The sequence below is a fragment of the Artemia franciscana genome, chromosome 9 (genome assembly GCF_032884065.1).
Source record: "Artemia franciscana chromosome 9, ASM3288406v1, whole genome shotgun sequence".
NCBI lineage: Eukaryota > Metazoa > Arthropoda > Branchiopoda > Anostraca > Artemiidae > Artemia > Artemia franciscana.
Genome location: NC_088871.1, coordinates 49,161,452 through 49,185,077, shown reverse-complemented (window position 1 = coordinate 49,185,077; position 23,626 = coordinate 49,161,452). Strand labels below are relative to the sequence as shown.

At 35.6% G+C, this 23,626-nt stretch overlaps 1 protein-coding gene across 1 annotated transcript in view; it reads right to left on the bottom strand.

Moving 5' to 3' along the window:
- LOC136031509 (uncharacterized) overlaps positions 1 to 23,626 on the bottom strand; it is a 305,780-nt gene that overhangs the window by 241,083 nt on the left and 41,071 nt on the right. Inside the window, exons 6-10 of the mRNA XM_065711175.1 lie at positions 18,734 to 18,877; positions 16,421 to 16,613; positions 10,674 to 10,777; positions 4,798 to 5,036; positions 2,988 to 3,195 (exon numbers count right to left, since the gene is read on the bottom strand). Coding sequence (XP_065567247.1) covers positions 2,988 to 3,195; positions 4,798 to 5,036; positions 10,674 to 10,777; positions 16,421 to 16,613; positions 18,734 to 18,877 — 888 coding nt within the window. The remainder of the gene's footprint in view (positions 1 to 2,987; positions 3,196 to 4,797; positions 5,037 to 10,673; positions 10,778 to 16,420; positions 16,614 to 18,733; positions 18,878 to 23,626) is intronic.

Genomic DNA, 23,626 nt, shown 5'->3' with positions numbered 1-23,626 from the left:
TTCTGCCTTCCCCCCGCAATGAAACTGGATCCGGTCAGGATTTAAAATAAGAGATCTGAGTTACGAGGTCCTTCTAAATATGAAATTTCATTAAGATCCGATCACTTCTTCGTAAGTCAAAATACCTCATTTTTTATTTTTTTAGAATTAACCCTTCCCCCCCCCAACTCCCCCAAAGAGAGCAGATCCGTTCCGGTTATTTCAATCACATATCTAGAACTTGTGATTATTTTTCCCGCCAAGTTTCATCCAGACCCCTCCACTCTAAGCGTTTTCCAATATTTTAGGTCCCCCCCAACTCCCCCCCCCCCAATGTCACCAGATCCAGTCGGGATTTAAAATAATAGCTCTGAGACACAATACCCTTTCAAACATCAGATTTCATTAAGATCTGATCACTCCTTCGTAAGTTAAAAATACCTCATTTTTTCTAATTTTTCAGAATTAACCCCCCCCCCCCTCTCCCCCAAAGAGAACGGATCTGTTCTGGTTATGTCAATCACGTATCTTGGACTTGCGATTATTTTTCTCGCCAAGTTTCATACCGATCCCTTCACTCTAAGCGTTTTCTAAGATTTTAGGTCCCCCCCCCCAACGTCACCTGATCCGGTTGGGATTTCATTAAGATCTGATCACCCGTTCGTAAGTTAAAAATACCTCCTTTTTTCTAATTTTCCCGATTTAACCATCCCCCCACTTCCTCCCAGATGGTCGAATCGGGAAAACGACAATTTCTAATTTAATCTGGTATATTTCCTGATACGCCTGTCAAATTTCATCGACCTAGCTCACCTGGAAGTGCCTAAAGTAGCAAAACCGAGACAGACAGACCGACACTGGATCTGGTCGGGATTTAAAATGAGAGATTTAAATCACAAGATCCATCTAAATATCAAATTTCATTAAGATCTAATCACCCGTTCAAAAGTTACAAATACTTCATTTTTTCTAATTTTACGAATTACTCCCCCCCACCCCAACTCCACCAAAGATAGCGGATCCGTTCCGGATATGTCAGTTACTTATCTTGGACTTGTGCTTATTCTTACAACCAACTTTCATCCTGGTCTCTCCGCTTTAAGTGTTTTCCAAGATTCCCCCTCCCCCGCTTCAATGACACTGAATCCGGTCGGGATTTAATACAAGAGATCTGAGTTGCGAGGTCCTTCTAAATATGAAATTTCACTAAGATCCAATCACTTCTTCGTAAGTTAAAAACACCTCATTTTTTTAGAATTAACCCTTCCGCCTCCCCCCAACTCTCCCAAATAGAGCAGATCTGTTCCGGTTTTTTTTCCGGAAAGATTTGGGGAATTTTCCCCAATGTCACCAGATCCAGTCGGGATTTAAAATGAGAGCTCTGAGACGCGGTATCCTTCTAAATATCAAATTCCATTAAGATCCGATCACTCCTTCGTAAATTAAAAAGACCTCATTTTTCCAATTTCTCAGAATTAACCCCCCCAACTCCCCCGTAGAGAGCGGATCTGTTTCGGTTATGTCAATCACGTATCTAGGACTTGTGATTATTTTTCCCATCAAGTTTCATCCCGATCCCTCCTCTCTAAGCGTTTTCCAAGATTTTAGCCCCTCCAACCCCAACCCCCCCCTATGTTACCGGATCCGGTCGGGATTTAAAATAAGAGCTCTGAGACACGATATCCTTTGAAACATTGAATTTCAATAAGATCCGATCACTTCTTCATAAGTTAAAAATATCTCGTTTTTTCTAATTTTTCAGAATTAACCCCCCCCCCCCCCAAAAAAAAAACTCCCCCAAAGAGAGCCGATTTATCCGATTTATCAATGATTTATCTTGGACTTGTGCTTATTTTTACCACCAAGTTCCATCTCGATCCCTCCACTCTAAGCGTTTTCCAAGATTTTAAGTTTCCCCACCCCAAATCCCCCCAATGCCACCTGATCCGGTGCGGGTTTGAAATAAGAGCTCCGAGACAAGATATCCTTCCAAACGTCAAATTTGATTAAGATCCGGTCACCTGTTCGTAAGTTAAAAATACCTCTTTTTTTCTAATTTTTGATTTAACCACCCCCCACATCCTCCCCAGATGGTCGAATCAGGGAAACGACAATTTCTAATTTAATCTGATCTTGTTCCTGATACGCCTGTCAAATTTCATTGTCCTAGCTTACCTGGAAGTGCCTAAAGTAGCAAAACTGGGACAGACAGACCGACAGACTGACCGACAGAATTTGCGATCGCTATATGTCACTTGGTAGATACCAAGTGCCATAAAAAAATTTAGAAGCAACATCTAATTATATCAAGCAATAATATGATTCTATTTAAATCTTGATTGAAACACATCCGTATTAGATACGAAACTACTTCATAAGTATGCAATTGTCTTTGCCAACTAAAAATTCGTCAAAAAAAAGAAATATTTGTTCTTGGACAAATTCATTTCTTCATAATATGTACGAAATCTAAGTTTCTACTATAGCTGAAATAAGTCTTAGCAAAGGAACACCATGGTATTAGTTAATCATCCGAAAGAGTACTTTCAGGGCAGGATTTAGATCTTTGGCACCCCTAGGCCCAAGCAATTTTTTTTGGAGACACGGAGATTTACGGGGAAATCCCCAAAAATTCGGGGATAGTGGAAGCCCTGAACAGAAGACAACTGACGGGTGATGAGCTACGGGGTAATGCAAGAAAGAGAGATGATACCGAGCTCTCAGATGCCATTCTTGGGAGACATCTGACAGTTTATAAGCGGCTAAGGAATTCCTGCATTATTTTAAAATCACTTTACTGCGAATAGGCAGCACAGCAGCGAAGCACACATTGCACTTCGACTATAAATCACATCAGTCCATTTTTTATAAAAAAAATTACCCAGTGTTTCTTTTTTTCGTCCCTCGGCATTGTGCACCCCTGGGCCCGAGCCTAGTGGGCCTATGCGTAAATCCTGGCCTGGGTATTCTAAGGTATAACACTAAAAATATAGAACCATAGATTGTACCTCATCATTTGCACCAGCATATCGGCACGTCTTGAGAATAGGTTTCGACAGGCGTTGTACGAGTCGCTCAATCTCGTCACTTTTTGTAGCTTTTTCTTCCATTCTGCACAACTTTCCTGCCAAGCTTGAGATGGCTAACCATAGCTCCTCTTTCACTGATGAAGACTCAAGAAGCGGTTCCAAAGCTATGATATGGCGTATAGTAGGACTAAATAAGAGGAAAGATAAGAAGAAAGGAAGGCAGGAAGCACGAGTGAGAGCCATTTCAAGAAAAAAGCAATATACAAATAAGATAAGAAGCTTGCTAGCGACAACACTGTATTAAAACAAAATAGGAACGTATTTGAGCCATGAATGTAAAGCAGCTCATTAAATGGTTAATCAGGGAAAACAAAAAGAGAAATTAAGGAAATCTCAGAAGCGCAAACTAAAAAGAGAAACTCACAAGCAGAAATTAGAGAGAGCAAAACAAGAGATTACATCAGAGAAAAAAAAATCAAGACAAAAACAAACACAGGAAAAAAATACATTAACTAAATAAGAAATTTTGAAAATTGGATCTTCATTTCCAAGCAAAAGCTTGATATAGTATTACACCCTTCAAAACAAGGATAATAGAATAAAACACAAAACTGTAAAAACAAAAATCGCATCTAGTTAATACTTCAAGATATGAGCGAATTTTATTTTATTCTTCAATTTTTTTTACCTATTTTGTGTGTGTTTTTTTTATTTCGTAAATTAATTAATTCAATTTATTTAGGCTTATTTCGTTTACTGTTTAAAGTAACATTTTTTGTTCAGCTCGCTAAAACCATTTGTCAGTGAAATTGTTACTAATTTTTTTTTTTTGTGAGAACGGTAGAAACCGGCCTTATACAATAGTCGGTAATAATTATGCAATTATAATTATGGTTTATGGTTAAAACTATGGATGGCTACATTCATATAAATTTTGCTGATACAATATAGACTTCTAATGCAATCTCTGATGCGGTAAAAAATAAAAGTGGTAAGGAAAAGCTTTTTGGTTTTAGCGAAAACTTCTGTAAATTGAGTGGATTGGCCTCGATTGGTATTTTACAATAATCAAAGAAAATAATTTATACATGACAAATGCCGAAGGCCTAACATATAAAAAAACAAAGCATGCGAGATGTTTGGACGTTGAAGTTTTTTTGTTTTTTCGTCCATTCCTGAGCTACATTTCACACTTCAACTACAACCTCCAAACGTCTTGGTTAAAATCACTACTTTGGTTTTAGCGTGTATATAGAAGATTACGCAATTGTATAATAGGAGACCCCAAAGCACGGCCCCTGGGCCTGCATCCCATCTAGTTCCAACAGAACTATCAAATAAGAGAAAACTGGAGTGATAGGAATATTAATATACAAATGCGATACAAAATTCAATAAAATATTAGTGCTTAGTAATAAAAGAACAATAATTTAGAACTAGCAATGTATGGCTTAACCACCCATAAAAAGGATAAGGATGAAAATCCTCTCGAGGCATTGACGAAACATTGGGTGTTGAAAAATTACAGATGTTTCAGTTGCCGAGTCTTTCCTACAGGAATGGGTAGCACAGACATGTTTTCTGACAGGTAACGGCAGCTAATATTGAACCATTGCCAAGGAGAGATCAATCCACTGCGCTATCACAGGATAAACGCATAAACAGCAAATAATTAACTAATTGACCTGTCCATTGAAATAAGATCTATTAGCTGGTAGCACTAGAGGAAGGAAGAGTCACAGAGAAGAATAGAATTAATCAAATAAGTGATGTAATTGAATGTAATTACTTTGAAAGTGAAGAGAGAGTGGTTATCCAATTTGTCATCTTTTTCGCCGAAATGGTACCAGATGAGAAAAGATTTCGTATATATGCAATAGCACTTGGTGAAGAGAGTTGATATATATGCTCACTGGCACTGTCTTTCAAACATGAGTCGCCATCTATTATTACTTGAATCTTTTTTTCTGAGGACCTTTCTAAAATCGAAAGAACAAAGTCTTCATGATCCATTTCTTCATCAGCTGTCTGTAGAAAAGATAAATTTGCAGTTATAATTTATTACCCAAGAATAGTATAATAAATCAAGCATAAGTTTCACCAGTATAGCTAATATTAAAGAACTACTTTTAAAGCAATTGCAACTTTTTCCTTTTTTTCCTTCAATGACGTGAAGTAAGCAATGTATATAGGTTTACTTTTTTTTACATTTGCTAAAGCGTGAATAAATTAATTTATAATTGACATACTCTCTGAGACTTTGCAGAAGTTTTTGTTGTACGCGTATCAGTAATTTAATCGAGAGAAATAGTGTACTCACGACATATATGGGTTTTTCATTTGGGTTTTTCAACGAAATTTTTCATTTGTTTACAAAACTATTTCCAGTTTATTAATAAATTAATATTTTATGTTTTAATTATTTCTTGGTTTATTATTCTAGTTATTTAATTATTATTATCATAACCGAGACAGTCGCGTATAAACAAGTGTTTCAGAGTATGCTAGTTGTAGTGGCTTTTCAAATAACAATTATGCTTATGCTTAATATACGAATATAGAAGTTCGTTACGTAAGTTAATTTGTAAGTTACGTATATTTTTTACTAGTAAAATCGTTCATAAATAAAATTAAAAGTTGTAGTGGCCTTTTTAAGTCGTCACATTAATCACTCGTAATATTGGTTTTGGTTACTTTTTTTGGTTTTGGTTACCAATTTTTTGGTTACTTAAAAAGGCAACTACAACTTTTAATTTTTTACGAACGTTTTTATTAGTAAAAACATTACGAGAAATAAGACGAGGTTTGCTGTTTTTTTTTTTTTTTATTCCTGTTTTTGTCCCTTGTTTGATTCCCATATTTGACGCTACTATTTTCAATTGTTTTGTATTATTTGGTGTCCCTATTAAAAGCAATCACCATCATAATCACATCCGATTGGTGTTATAGTAGACTCCATCCAGATATGTTAGCAGGAGTAAGAGGTAGGTAGGACGTACTTTCGACCGTTGCCCTTACGAAATCGAAAAATTTGTATGATTTTGTTCACAATTTCTAAACAAAATTATATAATTCAACAACTCACAACTCATACTCCCATTCATTAGTCATGCTCACAGGTGAATATGCGAATATGCTTCTTTTATTAGCCTCTAGATTCGCAAGTTTAATTGTTTTCGTAAATATTATCAAAACACGTAAAAGAAATAGTTTTTGACGATACAACATCTTTCACTACATATAAATGGGGAGGGGGACACCCCAGGCAAAAATTAAAAGAGTTCACAAATCCCTTGCCCTTTCGGGCATTTAACCTAAGAATGACGAATTTTGTTATTTATACCCTACCCCTGCTACAAGGAAACAACTTTAGGGACACAACTTTTTAAGGATAATGGCTTCAAATCAATGGTAAGAAATAGATAAAATGCTCATTCAAAATTTCGCTGCGGCTTTATGTCACTCAGTCCAAAAAAACAAGAAGTCCAAAAACTATGACCCAGTCTTTCATTTATTGTACAGAAACGTTTCTAGGGATCTACCACTGACACGGACATCTACCTCGGATCTAAAAAGAACGATCTCAACGGACATATTTTAACACGGTGGTGTGAATTGGCCTTAAAGACATTTTATTTAAAAGGAAATCTTTAACAGTAATATTAAATTTGAAACGAACAAATCGCTCTTTTATCACGATTTGTCTAGTATTTTACCCTAAATATACCCTAAATATGAGTGTGAAGCTCCACACTTAATCCTTCTATACTTTTTAGTATACAATCTACACAAAGGACATTACAACGAAAATAGTCTATTAAACTACATTACCTTTCCATTTATAAAATGGAATAGAATTATATAAATAACGTGCAAAACTTGTAACTATTATGGTAAAAATGTACGCGAATATTTGGCCTCTGGTCCGAAAGAGTGTATCAACGAAAAATATGAAAAATTAAACTAAAAATCTAAGACATACAAGAAAACAACATAAAAATTAAAGAGCGCAATAAACGCTATAAAACAAAGGAAAACAAGGAAAGAAAGAAATTATTCACATTTGAAAAGCTACATTTGTTTGTTTTTTTATGTAGAAGTTGTAAACAATTTCAATATGAGGGCAAAATACTAGACAAACCATAATAAAAAGAGCGATTTGTTTAGATTTATTTTAGTTTTTTCTAGCAATGTGGAAAAACAATTAAACATTAGAGAAAAGGCTAGTAGGATCAAGAAAACAGGTAGCCCCTCTCCATGTCTGAGAATCGCTATTTTCTTAGAGTTTTTAAAGCAATACCATATTTTCATCAGTGTTACCACGTTGAGCCACAAAACAAATAAGTAAAACTGACTAGACAAATTTAACAATGATCTTCGTCCATAAAAATTCAAAAATGAACAATCTGGCAAAGGAAAACTACACTTTCTTAAGATGTTTGGTAACACAAGTTTCAACTTTTTTTTTTGGTCGATTCTCCACCACGTTCCTATTTTTAATTTGACACCCGCTACTAGCGTAAACTGCATATGGAGGTGTTCCTCGCTAAATTAAACTTCCTACAACAATCACATAAAGTCGCAGTAATGTTTGTACAGGTTGGCCCACTAAATGATAAAAATAGGCAACAGTAACAGCAGATACAGTTACGGTGAATCAGTGAATACCGTGGTGACAATAGTAACAGGAGTAGATGATAAAAAAGGTGAGCAGTGGATAACAGCATGTATTTGAATTTGATTTTAGATATTGTACAATTATATTAACTAGCATAATTATTACATTGGCAATAAAATACAAATAATATAATAAATATAAGAATTATAATACAAAATCCTTAAGTTATATCTGCAAACCCGTTCCACATGCTCTTCGACTACTTATGGGCCACCTTGCATTACCATAGTCTTAATTAAATGAAAAACCCACGCAACGAGATTCGTTTCAATATCAAACAGTTCGTGGTAACGAACTGTAGTTAGGAGCGACCCGGCTCAATAGTAAGCGAAACTCTAAAAATCGGAATTTTGATGCTTAAAGATACATCAAAAGAATCAGTTTTTTATGCTGATTTTAAATGTATAAGTTTCATCAAATTTAGTCTCTGTGATCAAAAGTTACGAGCCTGAGAAAAATTACCTCATTTTGGAAAATAGGGGGAAACACCCCCTAAGAGTCATAGAACCTTAACGAAAACAAGACCTCCGTTGCCTGTGCAACGGGAAGTGTTGCAGCAACTGTGCCCTGTTCCTTAGGGCACAGTTGCGGAGCAACACGTGCAACTGAGCCCTACGGGACACAGTTGCTATTTCCGGGAAATCTGAAAGAGATACGGAAATAACGTCTTATAGTTTTCTGCTTAACTTTTGATGGTCTAAACTAGGAAAATATAAAACAAACCAAATTCACCAAAAAATTTAAATTGCCCCGAGGGCATGACAAAACTTCCAAATAGAAAAACCCAAAGAAGGAATTTTATTTCGGAAAAACTATTGTAAGCTCCAGTTGTTAGGAGATCGAGACCTGTCGAACCGCGTTGGAAAAAAAAAATTCTAGCTGGTCCAGAACAGAAGTTACCTCTAGAACGTCGAAACTTCGGAAATTATTTCTTAGAGAACGAAGCAACTTGGTATATAGAACACTTCACTTCTTCTTGCATACTTTTCACAGCACTACTCGATAAAAATATAAGAAACATCAAAATCGAAAATTTGAGAAAATTCCAAAAAAAAATCGGAACGAGATGGACTTTTCCAGAATTATTTCCGGGAAATCTGTAAGAGCTACGGAATTTTGTGCTCCGGTTCTCGAAGAGACAAATGAAAGTTCTACATGAGTTCAGAATAACTGTATTTCTAACAAGTTTATTTCCGAAGCTAGGGTCGTCTTAACTTGACGCCAAACATCGAACGCAGAGTTTCTAAGAAAAAAAATGGTTTTATTTTTTTTTATGAAAAACTGTTAGAAATTTTAGGAACTTCTCTGGAACTTTTTTACTCTGTTTCACGTTTCCCTTCCCTCTGAAAAATCTCAAATTTTTAACTCTTACCACTTCGGAGCTACAGGTCGCTGATCACGGTGAAAAAAAAAAAAACTACGAAAGCAGTAGTGTTGCTCCGCAACACAATTACACCATCGCATTCAGCGTATCAGAGAACCTATTAGCAAAAATTTCAAGCCCTATCAACAAAAATGTGGAATTTCGTATTTTTTGCCAGAAGACAAATCACGGGTGCGTTTTTTTTTCTTTTTTTTCCCCAGGGGTCATCGTATTGACCCAGTGGTCCTAGAATATCGCAAGAGGGCTCATTCTAACGGAAATGAAGAGTTCTAGAACCCTTTTTCAGTAACCAAAAAAATTGGAGGGCACCTAGGCCCCCTCCCACGCTCATTTTTTCCCAAAGTCAACGGATCAAAATTTTGATAGCCATTTTGTTCCGCATAGTCGAAAACCATAATAACTATGTCTTTGGGGATGACTTACTCCCCCACAGTCCCTGGGGAAGGGGCTGCAAGTTACAAACTTCGACCAGTGTCGAAGTACAGTAATGGTTTTTGTAATAATGTATAATGGTTATTATACAGTAATGGTTATTGGGAAATGTACAGAAGTTTTCAGGGGGATTTTTTTGGTTTTGGAGGTGTGGTTGAGGGGAGGGAGCTATGTGGGAGGATCTTTCCTTGGAGGAATATGTCATGGGGGAAGAGAAATTCAATGAAAAGGGTGCAGGATTTTCTAGCATTACTATTAAAAAAACAATGAAAAAATAAACATGAAAAAGTTTCTTCAATTGAAAGTAAGGAGTAGCATTAAAACTTAAAAAGAACAGAGATTATTAAGCATACGAGGGGTTCTAAAAATATTTTAGCATAAAGAGCGAAGTATTTAGAAAGAGATATATACCGCGCTGTTTATGCTAGAATATTTTTAGTAATTTCAACTATTCATTCTACGGCCTTTCTGATTCAGGGGTCGTTCCTAAAGAATTGGGACAAAACTTCAGATTCAGTGTAAAGAGCGAGGTATTAACGAGGGGACAATCCCTCTCATATACATAATAAAAATATAAGAATATAAAAGTTTGTTACGTAAGTTAATTCTTAAGTAATGTATATTTTTTACTAATAAAAACGTTCGTTAAACATTAAAAGTTCTAGTTGCCTTTTTAAGTAATGGAAAAATTGGAGGGCAACTACGCCTCCTTCCCCACCCCTTATTTCTCAAAATCGTTTGATCAAAACTAAGAGAAAGCCATTTAGCCAAAAAAAAGAATTAATATGCAAATTTCACTAAATAATTTATGTGCGGAGAGCCAAAATCAAACATGCATTAATTCAAAAACATTCAGAAATTAAATATTAAAAAACTAGTTTTTTTAACTGAAAGTAAGGAGCGACATTAAAGCTTAAAACGAACAGAAATTACTCCGTATATGAAATAGGTTGTCCCCTCCGCAATCCCTCGCTCTTTACGCTAAAGTTTGACTCTTTGCCACAATTCTACTTTTTAAAACAATTAGAAACTTTAGCGTAAAGAGCGGGGCGTTGAGGAGGGGACAGCCCATTTCATATATGGATTTCTGTTCATTTGAAGTTTTGATGTCGCTCCTTACTTTCAGTTTAAAAAAACTAGTTTTTTTATTTAATTATAAAATAAATCTTACCAAACAATAGCCATTTATGATTTCATCTATTTCTTCGTCTGACAAGATTTCTCTGTCCTCCGAGATTGCGTCAAACCGCAGGTCCATTTTTTCTATAATTCGCACTGCAAAATATAAAAAAAAATATCAACATACTAAAATATTATAAAAATATTAATTTTATGCAAAATATCACAGAAAAGGATCTAAACATCAATGCATAGGGCTAAAAGTCTTAGGGTTTATCTTCCCTATGAAACATGCCATTTTGAAACAAGCTTAAAGCTGTGACTCAAACGGTGAGCATAAGATACCTATACCGTGTAATTCCGTAGTTTCAGATCTATCCCTTCATCGAGCCATAATTATAGCAATTCTTCGATTGGTTCACAGAGACTGATTTAAATATGCTTCAAAATAAGAAAATTTGACTATTGTCAAATGTTTTAAACGTATTTTTCAATCTTAAATATTCCGAAAGGTAATTCGTTAGATGGATAAAAGAAAGTATCAGCCCTACCTTACTAGACAAGAAAGTTAATTCGTTAAATGGATAAAAGAAAGTATCAGCCCTACCTTACTAGACAATCAGCTCCACCAGTCGGTCACTTTGGATTAGCTCCCTTATGTTATCACCATCCTGAACAATTGAAAAATATTTAAATAAAAGTTTATGTTTTATGGCAAATCATGAGATAAGATTTTATTCTTCTAATAGACGACAAAGAAAATAATCCCCATGTACTCCCATTTTCGAGTCCTGAACTACACTTGACATACTTGACTTAAGTCTCCTGCCGGGCACTGCTCGGCGTAGAGAGTGACGTCTGCCTCCTCCACCCACTTCGGTCCATGGCGAGTATTTGCTCTTCGCCCTGTCTGATGTTTACCATCGTGAAGAACTCGGACAGGCTGTCGGACCAACGTTTCTTCGGTCGACCGCGAGGTCGCTTCCAACCAACTTTGATAGGGTCAAAGTCATAGATCATCTTTGCGGGTAGATGTGGTGGTATTCGAAGCAGATGCCCGAACCATCGTAAGGTTCGCTCGGCTGCTTGAGTCGAAAACCAAGACTGCTCTGTGAGCTGCAGAAGCTTTTCATTGCTGACGAAGTCGGACCATCGTAGGCCATCTGACCATCTGAACTACACAGTTCCTTTATATTAAGAAGTTTTCTATCAGGATCTACTTGAAATTGATTTAACTTCGGTTATGAAGAAACCTTTATTTTTTTTTCTATTTAACAATAGAAATATCCTTAAATTTATTCAAAGGTTGTCATATTCAGTCGTTCGTGAATGAAATCTATGAAAAATTTACGACGGACAAATAAACAATCAAATGGGGATAAATCCATTTATTAGACAGTGAGAACAGACACAAAAGTCTGGACATTTCAACCAAATATACAGTGAAAAAAAAACTTAATTTAAGGTAATACGTCGTATATGTGGGGAGATGTGACCAATCGAGTATAGAACTATAAATTTAACAGCATTTCTTTTGTAATTAGAAGACGAAGAAGATTTTACCAACTTCAATGGAAATTCAACTTATATTTAGGCAATATTAAAGAGGAAAAATTTCCAACATGACTTAGGATGAACCCTGTTATCGATGCCTCTCAGGCAAATCTAGTGAAAGAACCGAAAGTAATTATTTTGTGGTGTATAAATATATTACTTTTAATTTTAATGCTTCAGTATATCTGCTAATGACGATCGTTGCATATGGGGTCGAAATACTTAAACATTTGTATTTGTTTTTACTGTTGAATAAATGCATTTATCCCCATTTGAGCGAAAAAAAATACTTAGTTTAAGAAAAATTTGAGATAATTTAAAGAAAAGCTAAATGGACGAATCAGTGTTTTGTTTCATAGAATTCCTAGAGGTGTGAGATAACATATTCTACATTCAGGAGTACCACCACAGAAGCCTCCACAAAATTGTTTTTTTTTTAGGTTTTCTTCTAAGAAGCTAGATGAGTGAATAGGGGTTTTCCAACATAAAGTCCCAGAGATGTAAAAGAAAAGTGTGACCCAGCTAGGGCTACCACCAATGAGGATTCGTCACCAAATTTAAAGGTAATTTTAGGTAACATTCAAAATTAGGTGATCTTTGGTGGTATCTTTGCAAGAAGCGGTTACACAATAATATTTCTTTTTCATAAATCTTTTTTCAAATATTACATTTATTTTAAGTGTCAATAAGGGGTATTCCCAAAACTAACAAGTCAACTAGTAAAATATACAAAACACCAGCTAGGGTTACTAACACCGGTTATTCATTACTGATTTCGATAATTATTCTGTGTTGTGGTGATTTATTATGCAGTTTTGAAAATTAAGTAGTTTTGATGGTTTTATTACAAGGAATGGGTTATCTGGGCAACAGATGATTAACTATTGATTTTAATTCGAAGCCCTTTTCAACTATGTTTTGTGACCTACCTTTTAGCGGTATTACAGGAACTACCATTTTGAAACAATAAAAACGTTCTAAATCTCAGCTAGGATTACCGCTACCGGAGATATAAAACCAAATTAGGGATTATTCCGAGTATTAGTGATCTGTTATTCAATTTTGTAAATTAGTGAAGTATCATTGATTTTCTTCCAAGAAGTGAGTTACTTTGCCACATACGACCAAGCAACTTGAAACTAACAAAAATGGATGTTTAAGTGTTGTTTTGAATACCATTTACCCATTTCCAGAAACTTTCGTAGCCAAATAGCTATAATATTTCATTTATCACAGAATTACTTTGCGAATCCGCTCATAGTGGTATTCCCAAAACCAATATTTTCGCTAAGAGAATATGTTAAGTCAAAGCCAGCGCTACCATCAGGGGTAGTCCATCACCATATTTAGTTTTAAACCATTATCAGGCGATTTTTCTAGGTAACTTGCAAAACTAGGAATCCTTCTTAGATACCGACTGCAAATTTGGGAGCAACATGCTATATATTTTTTCGTGGTTTTTCCACATCTATTAGCAAATCACTGACCTTTTAAAAAAATACCCTTCACTTAAACCAAAACAACTTTTCCACTGATGAAATATTTATTACCTAATCGTTCTTTGCTTTTATTTTGGAAATTTTTTTAAGATCTAAAGCTAGAACACCTCAGGATACATAATTTATTGAGGACATCTTGAAATAAAAAAAAAAAAAAGAAAATGAGACTGCTTTAAACAAGTTTAGTCAAAAATGAAACCGCCTTGAACGTAACTCACATTAGGAAGAAACCGGGTCACTCATCGGGAATTCCTTCCACCAGTAAAATCTCGTAAACAAAACATGATGTAATTTCTGAACTTCCTGACTTCTGGCTAACTGAGCGTATTTCAAATAGTAGACTGTAAGAAAAATGTAGTTCAATCCCACTTTCTAGGGCTATAATGTAAGAAAGGTTGAAATGGCTAGGCCACGTTCTGCGGATGAAGGATGACAGATTGCCGAAGATTGTCCTCTTCGGTCAACCTACTAGGGCTAAACGGGAAGCAGGTCATCCTCGTCAGGGGTGGAAGAGTGTCATAAATAAAGATTTAAAGGAAATAGGAACTTCCTGGGAGGATGTAAAGAGGGGGGCTTTGAATAAATTGTGGAGGAGGTTCGTGCGTATCTGTGTTGGTCTCTGGCGGCTCGGTGCTGTGGTGAGTTATTAGCAGTAGTAGTTGTAATTTCTGAGCTTACTTCAAGCTTGAAACCATTTCTAAATAAGCGTCTATTGATACCTACTGGACATTGCATTCGGGGAATATCAAGTTAAACTGATATCATCATCATCATTTTATTTATAACCCATCACTAATAATTGGGCAGAAAGCCCAGAAAAAGACAGAGTAAAAATCAAGAAAAAAAAAGAGGGCTGAAATAAAAACATACTTTGATAACTACAAACAAGGGACAAACAGAAATGACCAAAGATGGGAAGACTTCTGGCATTCGGTAGTGAAATCACAAATACGCCTCTCAATAACTCCAGCTGGGTTTACCAAATGATGCTTTCTTTGCAGAAAAGAGTTACTTGTCCAAGTTGGAAGTTCCATTAAATACTTTGCAAATTTAAAGTAAAGGAGATAAACTTGCTTTCTTTTGCCACAATTAAGGAGAGACCAAACAGGAGCAAGGGCAATTAATTGAGGAGCTGTTAGGCTAATGTTTAAGTGAGAACGGTGAACTTTACTTAGATACGAAGCGTTTGAAGCTAAGGAGGCATACGCAGCCCAGATCTTACTGGCATAATTTTTAATTGCGAGGTTCCCAACTTCTTTCAGGTTTGCTCCAATAGACAGGCAAAGGTAAGTGAGGCTGCTAGCAAAAGAAACCTCAGAGCCGGATAGACTTACTGAATTTCTATTCCCTTTGTAGTCGAAGGGTAGAACAACTGTTTTATCGGTACTAAAGCTCAAACCAATGTGTTCGTACGTTTCTTGGAGAAACTCAAAGGTTGAACAGCATCCTTGAAAAGTGCAGGAAAGGTTTAGTAGGTCATCTGCAAACGTAACTAATGAGAGATCAACTCCTTTGAAGATAAAAGTACAGTTTAGTTTATCCTGAGCAACACAAGTTGTTACCACATTGTTACCACAATGTGGTAACACAGTTTCAAAACAAAACTGGAGAAGTGAAAGCTCCTTGGCGTAGTTGACTACCATCTTTAGTTACAGCCTTCATATTTCTATACATGTATCTTAAACAAGTGATTACCGTAGCATTAGTACCTTTCAAAAGGGCCCCAAGCAAAACCTGCGAAACTATACACGAGTAAAAAGCTCTTGCAACATCGAGTGCACATAAGACCAGGAAATCATCTCTTTCTTCAATATCCTTCAGCACATTTATAAGTAGAAAGAGAGCATGCTCTCTGCCTAAGCCTCGCTGGTACCCAAACTGACGAGGAGGGGCAGAACAATTTTCTTCAATATCTTGTGTCAAAAAAGACTCAAAGAGCTTGAAAGTAGTACATGAGATGGTAATAGAGCGATAAGAACTGCAGAGAAGCGTCTTTTTTGGCCTTTTTAAGGAGGGTAATTATTTGTCCGATACGAAATTGCAAAGGGTCTACACCACGAAGATCTGAAACAATAGTGCTAAATGTTCCTCGATTAAAAAACTTACAAGTTACAGGTGTCTTGCTGAAATAGAATCGGTGTCTATCTGAAATAGACACCAAAGGATGATTTTTTCTTTAATTTCGGAATCAAAGAGTGAACAGTGCTTGGCAACACAACCAGGAGAGATTTGGTCTTACTTGAAAGAACAAGGTCAAGCTGTTCTTCAAAGAACTCCTCTATGTTTTTGTTGGGAGCACTGAAATCCCTTGCAAAATGTTCAACCCACTTTTTTCAGGCACACTAGCACTCTGGGCTTTGTTAGCCTTGCTGTACTTCCAGATTTTCGAGGGGTCTCCAGCAATAGGATTACAATTTTCTGGATCAGCCTTAACTTATGGTTTTTCAGTTCCTTGTTAAATTTCCGTTTCATACGGAGCCTCAAGTCATTTACTAAGCCATCTCTCGGGCGACCAAAGTCGTTCCAAATAGAAAGCCATAGCTTGGCTGAATTACACACATTCACTAGATCTCTATTTTTTGACCAATCTTCTAGCTGAGACTTTTTACGATCGCGTCGAAGAAAATGTACTTCTTTCAGCAAATTTCAACACGTGATTTATTTCAACACGTGATACAGCCCTTGTAAGACATAGACACACTCATAGCTAATTTAAATATCTAAAAAATCAATTAAAAATACTTACAGTCAGCAAAATCACGATCATTTTCGTCGAAGTCTACAAAAGATAAAAGTTGAGAAATTTTCGCAGTAACTGCCGTATTTTCCGTCGGTTGTAAAGCTACAGTCTCTTGGCACGTGACTTGTTTAAATATCTTCGAGTGAATCGACTGAACACATTCTGAAGAGCGTTGTAAATATGCTGAAGGTTCCTGTGTCTGAATAAAATGAAAATATTACAATTATGTACTATAATTACAACTAAATTAAAAAATAAAATTTTAAAAACTGACATGTTCACAAAAATGTTGATCCCACCGAAAGTGGAGAAAACTCTTAGGGCGATGGAGCACAACTACATTATTTACGTTTCTACTGGTTATGAATGCAAACAATCAATGAAAAAACATGGTTTTCTTTCACAAACGTGTCGGCTCAAAGCCTAATAGAAAAAGAAGAGGATTTATAACGAATTCATGCAACATGCAGAAGTATTTCTTATATTTAAACTCCAATAAAGATTTAAATTTGAGCAGTATCTTTTCAACTAGATGTCGGGAATTTGTGTTGGCGCCCTCTGAAACACTTGGAAAAACCGTATATAGATGGTGTTTTGAATCGAACAGTTCGTGGTAATGAACTGTAAGTAAGGAGCGACCCGGCTAAATAGTAACCGAAACTCTAAAAAAAACGGAAGTTTAGTCTTACCAATCAAAAGTTACGAGCCAGAGAAAATGTGCCTTATTTTCGAAAAAAGGGGGAAACATTCTTTACAAATCATAAAATCTTAAAGAAAATCACACCGTCAGATTCAAAGTATTAATTAATTCATTCTACGTTGTTTTGCTTATATAAGTAGCATTTGCACCTGAGATCACCAATTTTTGTTTTAAAGTTATGTTGCCAGTATTCACACGGTACCTGAAAGTTCTCAAAATTTCCTTTCGTTTATCAATGGGTCCTTCTCTGCCAATAATTCTCCATCATCTCTATGACCGTAAAGAGCAATGTTCTGTCGACCAAAAAAAAATAATTCTACGATTTGCTTCGATTTCGCTCTGTTTTTCTGCAGTTGTTGGCTATGTTGTTTGTTCCATTGATTCTAGGGTTTATAGAAAGAAATTTTGCCTGCGTCAACTGAATTTTTTAGGTTACCAAGTCGCAATATTTTCCAGTTAGCTTAGCAGAAGTCACAAGGGGCTTCACCACCAACTTTTACGACTGATTGGAGCCTCCAAGCCCTCGTGGACTTTAAACAAAACTCAGCATTTACAGAATAACCCTTGCATCTTATTTGAGACTCTAGCCAACTGAATTCTTCCAAGCGAGTACGATTAAAAAATATCTTTTCGTCCAAGCCCTGCTTCTTGTGAACAGAAACAGGGAAGCTGTAGTTAGAAAGCGTAATCCTAGGGTTCTGAAGCAATTGATATTGCGTGCGATCATCCAGTTCTTAAATCCTATCGATATAGCTATATCGATACAGCGATATAGCTTCCAATATCATTTCGGCAGAAAGTGCTTATATTTTCGACGTTCGTGTTACACTTTGGGCTACACATTTCAGGTATTACTAACGAATCAGCCACAATTTCACTATTCGTCACAGTGCTGCAATCATTATCATCACTATAACTCTTATTATTTAAGTGTTCAATTAGACATCGTCCATTTGCCTTGCTATAGAACCAAAGAAGTTGTATAGAATTGGGTGCTGTCTTCGCTTCGACATCATAACTGGTTAATATTATCAAAAATGTTATACAGTTCAAATCCTTCTAGAATTGCGACTACCCATAAGGCGTGTCTGTTGCTGCAGTCATTTCAAGAAATTTGCTTAGTTACTGAAAAAGAAATAGGTTTTAACAACCACACTTCTTGAGACTTCAAGAATTTACAAGATGGCAAGCTACAAAATGCCTTGTTGGGTAGGACGACACCAAAAACTAGACAATTTCCTACACAACTAAGGTAGACAGATCAAATGTCGTCAAATGCTTTTCAAGCAAGCGTTGATACAATCATTAATCTCGCAATCAAGTTACAGAAATGTAATGATGGAACTATTTTCCCAGGCCAAGGGGTGGGGTCATCAATCCCACCCCTCCCCCTGGATTTTCTACTGGGTTTAGTGTATTTCATCCTATACCTCAAGATTAACAAAATTTAATCAAACTGAACTCACAGCATTAACTTAATCAAATAAATTAATCAAATAATTGATTAATCAAATAATTAATTAACAAAAATCAATTAGTAAATTAATTCAAATTCATCAGTCAAATCCAAATTAACCGAAGAAATTATCTTTAATATAGTCTTAGTCAAGAATACTTACATCGTGCATTTTATATGGAATTCCATTATAAAGAGATGTAAATTTTCCTTGCGAACATACATTTCTTGTTTTGTAAACATTTACGAATCTTTCATGGTCGAGCCGCACAATATACGAGTAATCACATTCCCCTCCAACGTCAACCTAAAAGACAAAGCATTAAAAAGAAAATCAAAATATTTGGAAGACGGGACAGTTACTCAAGGTAGCAGAGCTCAGTTTAGTTTTTTTTGCACCTTCCTTCAGCTGAAAAATTTATGTAAGCGTATGTTGTGAGGGGCTACATAAATTAAATATTAAACAGAAGAGGATAAGAAAACACTGCACTCTATTATAATTTGTGGTTATTCTTAGGAGAGGCTAATATACAGACCAATACAGTGCTTTTCTTCTTCTTTTTTTCCTTTTTGTTTATTGATATGCATCTTGAGACAGCCCAACTATTTAAAAAAAATAAAAAATTGTGTTTAACCCCACTTCAAATGTCGATTTTTACGTGTTGATACAGTTTTCCAAGGGATGTTGTTTCCAGAGGTACGCCTGTAACATCGCTAAGGAAATCATTACAAAGCTCGGAGATTCATAGTTGAAGTGGGCTTTAGTACATTTTTATAAGGAGGAGGGGGTTGTAATCTCACTTGATTTCAAGACTAAATAATAATTTACAAAAAGTGAATTAATGATAAGCATTGAATTACCGTATACAAGAAACTTTTTAAGCTACAGTAAAGGATTTTCTAGGGCTTTTCACTTTTAAATATTCCAAAATATTACTTAGAAATGAAAAAACAGCATCCTGCGTCACAAATAAGACTTTAGCTTTGTTTCTTCCTCACTATCTGCTAATATAAAGCCGCATTCAAAAGCCATAGAATCTTAAAAAAATCACACCATCCGATTCAGCGTATAAGAGAAACTGCTGTAGAGGTTTCCAGCTCCTATCTTCAAAAACATGGAATTTATATTTTTTGCCAGAAGAAAGATCACGGATGCGTGTTTATTTGTTTTTATTTCTAGGAATGATCGTATCGACCCAGTGGTTCAAGAATGTCGCAAGAGGGGTCATTCGAACAGAAACTAAAAGTTTTAGTGCACTTTTAAAGTGACAAAAAAATGGAGGGCAACTAGGCCCCCTCCCACGCTCATTTTTCGCCATAGTCACCAGATACAATTTTTTAGATAGCCATTTTGTGAGCATAGTCGGTGTGAAAATCGATACCGCTGTCTTAAGCAGTGCAAGCAGTAACGATTTGGAATATTGGGAGGGGGGACAACTCATGTCTGTAAAAGAGCACACCTACTAAAAACAAAGACTATTTTAGGAACGTTTGTATTTCGCTATTATGGTCACGCAGATGATAAAAATGAACTGAAATGTTGCGATGGAAATGTTGCATAGTGTGTGAGCATAAATCTAATACCTATGTCTTTGAGAACGACTTAATCCCCAACAGTCCCCGGGGGAAGGGCTACAAGTTATGCACATTGTCCATTGTTTACATTTAGTATTGGCTATTGGGAAGTATTTGTTATGAATACATATACATGAGCATAACTTCTAAATGTTGTCCTTGCTCTTTTAAATCCCATGCCATACTTTTCTGCCACTTCTAGCACTTGTTGGTTCTCCTTCCTTACTGTGCATACTGATGAAGTGGATGAATGGTTTTGTTTACAATTGGCGCACCTGTATCTGCTGGTACGCTCATCTACACTCTCCTGTTTCAGAGGGCAACATAGAAGTAACATAGAAGTAACAGTTTTAAGAAGTGATAGAAGTGATTGATAGATAGATGATAGAAGAAGTAAAAGAAGTGATTAGAATGCAGATGAAGTATTTACTGACAGGCTGTCTTCAAGCTTTTTTAGATCCCGGTTATACCTCTGCATTCTAATAAAATACTATTTTATTACTAATAAAATCTAAATGAATACTGTCCAATACTAGTAGGAGCTACTGTACCCCCAGCTGGGGGGCCAGTTTAACTGTTCATGATACCACTAGTCTCCAGTCCACAAAATCATTTATTTCAGAATTTTCTCAAACAGACTTCATACACCACAAACAAGTTTTTAGTTAAAAACCTTTTTCACAAGAAGCAATAGCCAATAATAAATGTATGAATTAACAATCATCAACTGACAGTAAGGAGCAACATTAAAACTTGAAACAAACAGAAAATATTTCGTATATGAGGGAGTTTGCCCTCTCGTCAATACCTCGCTCTTTACGCTAATTCATTTTTAGTAATTTTAGAAGACATATTTATTCTAATTAAACAGTTTTTGTGATTCAGGGGGCATGCTTAAAGAATTGGAACGAAATTCGAACTTTAGCGTAAAGAGCGAAGTATTGACGAGGGGGCGAACCCTCTCATATACATAATAATTGTAATGATACGTAAATCCGTAATAATAATCATTTTGTTCAGCATAGTCGAAAAATCTAACAACTATGTCTTTAAGGACGGCTTAATCCCCTAGAGTCCCCGGGGGAAGGGCAGCAAGTTATGAACTTTGCCCATTGCTTACATATAGTATTGTTTATTGGGAAGTATACAGACGTTTTCAGGGGGAATTTTTTCCGGTGGGAGTGGGTCAAGGGGATGGAGTTACGTGGGAGGATATTTCCAATGAGGAATTTTTCATGGGGGAAGAGAATTTCCATGAAAGGTGTGCTGGATTTCCTAGAACTATTTAAAAAACAATTAGAAATTAAATAAAAAAAAATTGAACTTTAGCGTAAAGAGCGAGGTATTAGCGAGGGGGCGAACCCCCACATATACGTAATAATTTCTGTTTGTTTGAGATTTAATGTTGCTCCTTACTTTCGGTTGAAAAAACTTGTTTTTAAAATTTATTATACGTTAAGAGGCGACAGGTTAAATGGATCTAATACCAACACAGGAAATCATGCAACCAAGTACGTTTTACAAAAACAATTGACTTTTGTCAATGAAGTCCACGCGATTGAAAAGTGAATTTTATTCAGAAATGGACCAGAAAAAGAATATGCTACTAATAACCAGATAAAATACGCTGAACAAATACTAACTGTAGTTCAAAAGTCATCTGGCGAATATTTAATATGCAAAAAAAAATTGCATAATCCGGGAAAAAATATTGGAAAGTGAATACAAGGTTAAGCATATTTCGAGTCCTCATGAGCAAAGGAACGTATTTGTGAAAGACTTAAGTTGATTAGCCCAATTGCTGACGAGCTAGCCCCAATTGGCCCTTTCAAAACAACAGCCAATTTATTTTATATTATTAAAATGTTTTACTTTGTTTGTTCATATTGCATACGTTTATATAAGGACAGCTTTTAAAAGATACTTTCAAGTAAAGTAAGGCTAGCCAGCTAGGGTACAGTTATACTATTCGTAAATACATTTGCATTACTATCAAATACCGTTTTCCTAAAATCTTTGGCAAATTGTAGCGAAGGAATTTTCTGTCTACAGCTTTTAGATCTATGGCAAATGATGTCGGCCAAAAATCGCATAGGCTTCATGGGGAAATAATATCATTGATAGGAATATCTCGTAGTTTTGCTTAAAACGTGGCTCATTTTTTGCTAAAAAAAAATGTTGATTTTCAGTATCAATCATCCACTTCTATAAAATTGGTAACCATCAAAAATTATCAGCTCAAAAATAGTTCTGATTTGAAAAATTGAGTTTTGACCACCCACCTTCTCCCTTTGTGACTACTTCAAAGGATCCCCCTACCAACTTAAAATCCAACATTATCACGAACATTTAGTACTTTTGGTGCAAAAATAGGTTGATAAAATCATTTTTAAGTTTGCAAAATTACAATACCCTCCAGACTCCTTATCTTTCGAGGAACAATTTTGTACTACGCCTACAACATGGGTGGTGTACGTTGACAGTTCTTGGTGCAGAAATAAATTCAGTGAAATGCGTTAAATAAGAGTTGAAATAGGGATAAATCCTTTTAACAGACAGCGATAATTCACAAAAAATACTGGATATCTCAGTCATACATGCAGTGACTGTCATCAGCAGAAATACTCTATAAAAAATATCTAGTATTTTTCGTGAATTATCACTGTCTCTTAAAAAGATTTATCCCTATTTGAACTTTTATTGATCGTCATGGAAACGCAGTGTGGTCTTCGAAATTATCCAAGTGATATCCCTTTATCATTTTTTACTTGTCAATTCTCGCAATCTTGACAGGGAACCTGGGTTCAATTACGAGTTGGACCCAAAATTATAAATGAGTGGTGTATGTTGACAGCTCCTCTCTTGTTGCAAAAAACCTGGGTTCAATTACGAATTGAACCCAAAACTATAAATGGGAGTGTACGTTGATAGCTCCTTTTGCTGCAGAAATAAATTCAGTGAAATACGTTTATCATTCCTTACTTGTCAATTCTCGCAATCCTGACAGCGAACTTGAGTCTAATTAAAATTGAACCCAAAATTATAAATGGGTGGTATATGTTGACAGCTCCCGTCTTGCTGCAGCAATAGATTTAGTGAAATACGCTTATCATTTCTTACTTATCAATTCTGAAAATCTTGACAACAAACATAGGTACAACTTAAAATTTATAACATTAAAATATAACGTTTTTAATAAACTAATAATCAGTTTATAATGTTAAAAAAATAATGCATTCAAGAGTTTTCAATACCAGTAAAAAAAAAAGAGAAAAAATACAAATATTTTCGGCCGAGACTCAGCCGTCCTCGGTGGAGCAAGAAGCATAAAAAAATAGATATAAGTCCAAAAGATAACACAAAAGACACACTTCAAAAAAAAATAAAATAAAAGAGGCCTTTTCACTGCCGCTTCAGAAAGATAAAGCCAACTGCGAGATCACTTACAGTTACAGAAAAAAAGATAGATGAAGCTACTGAA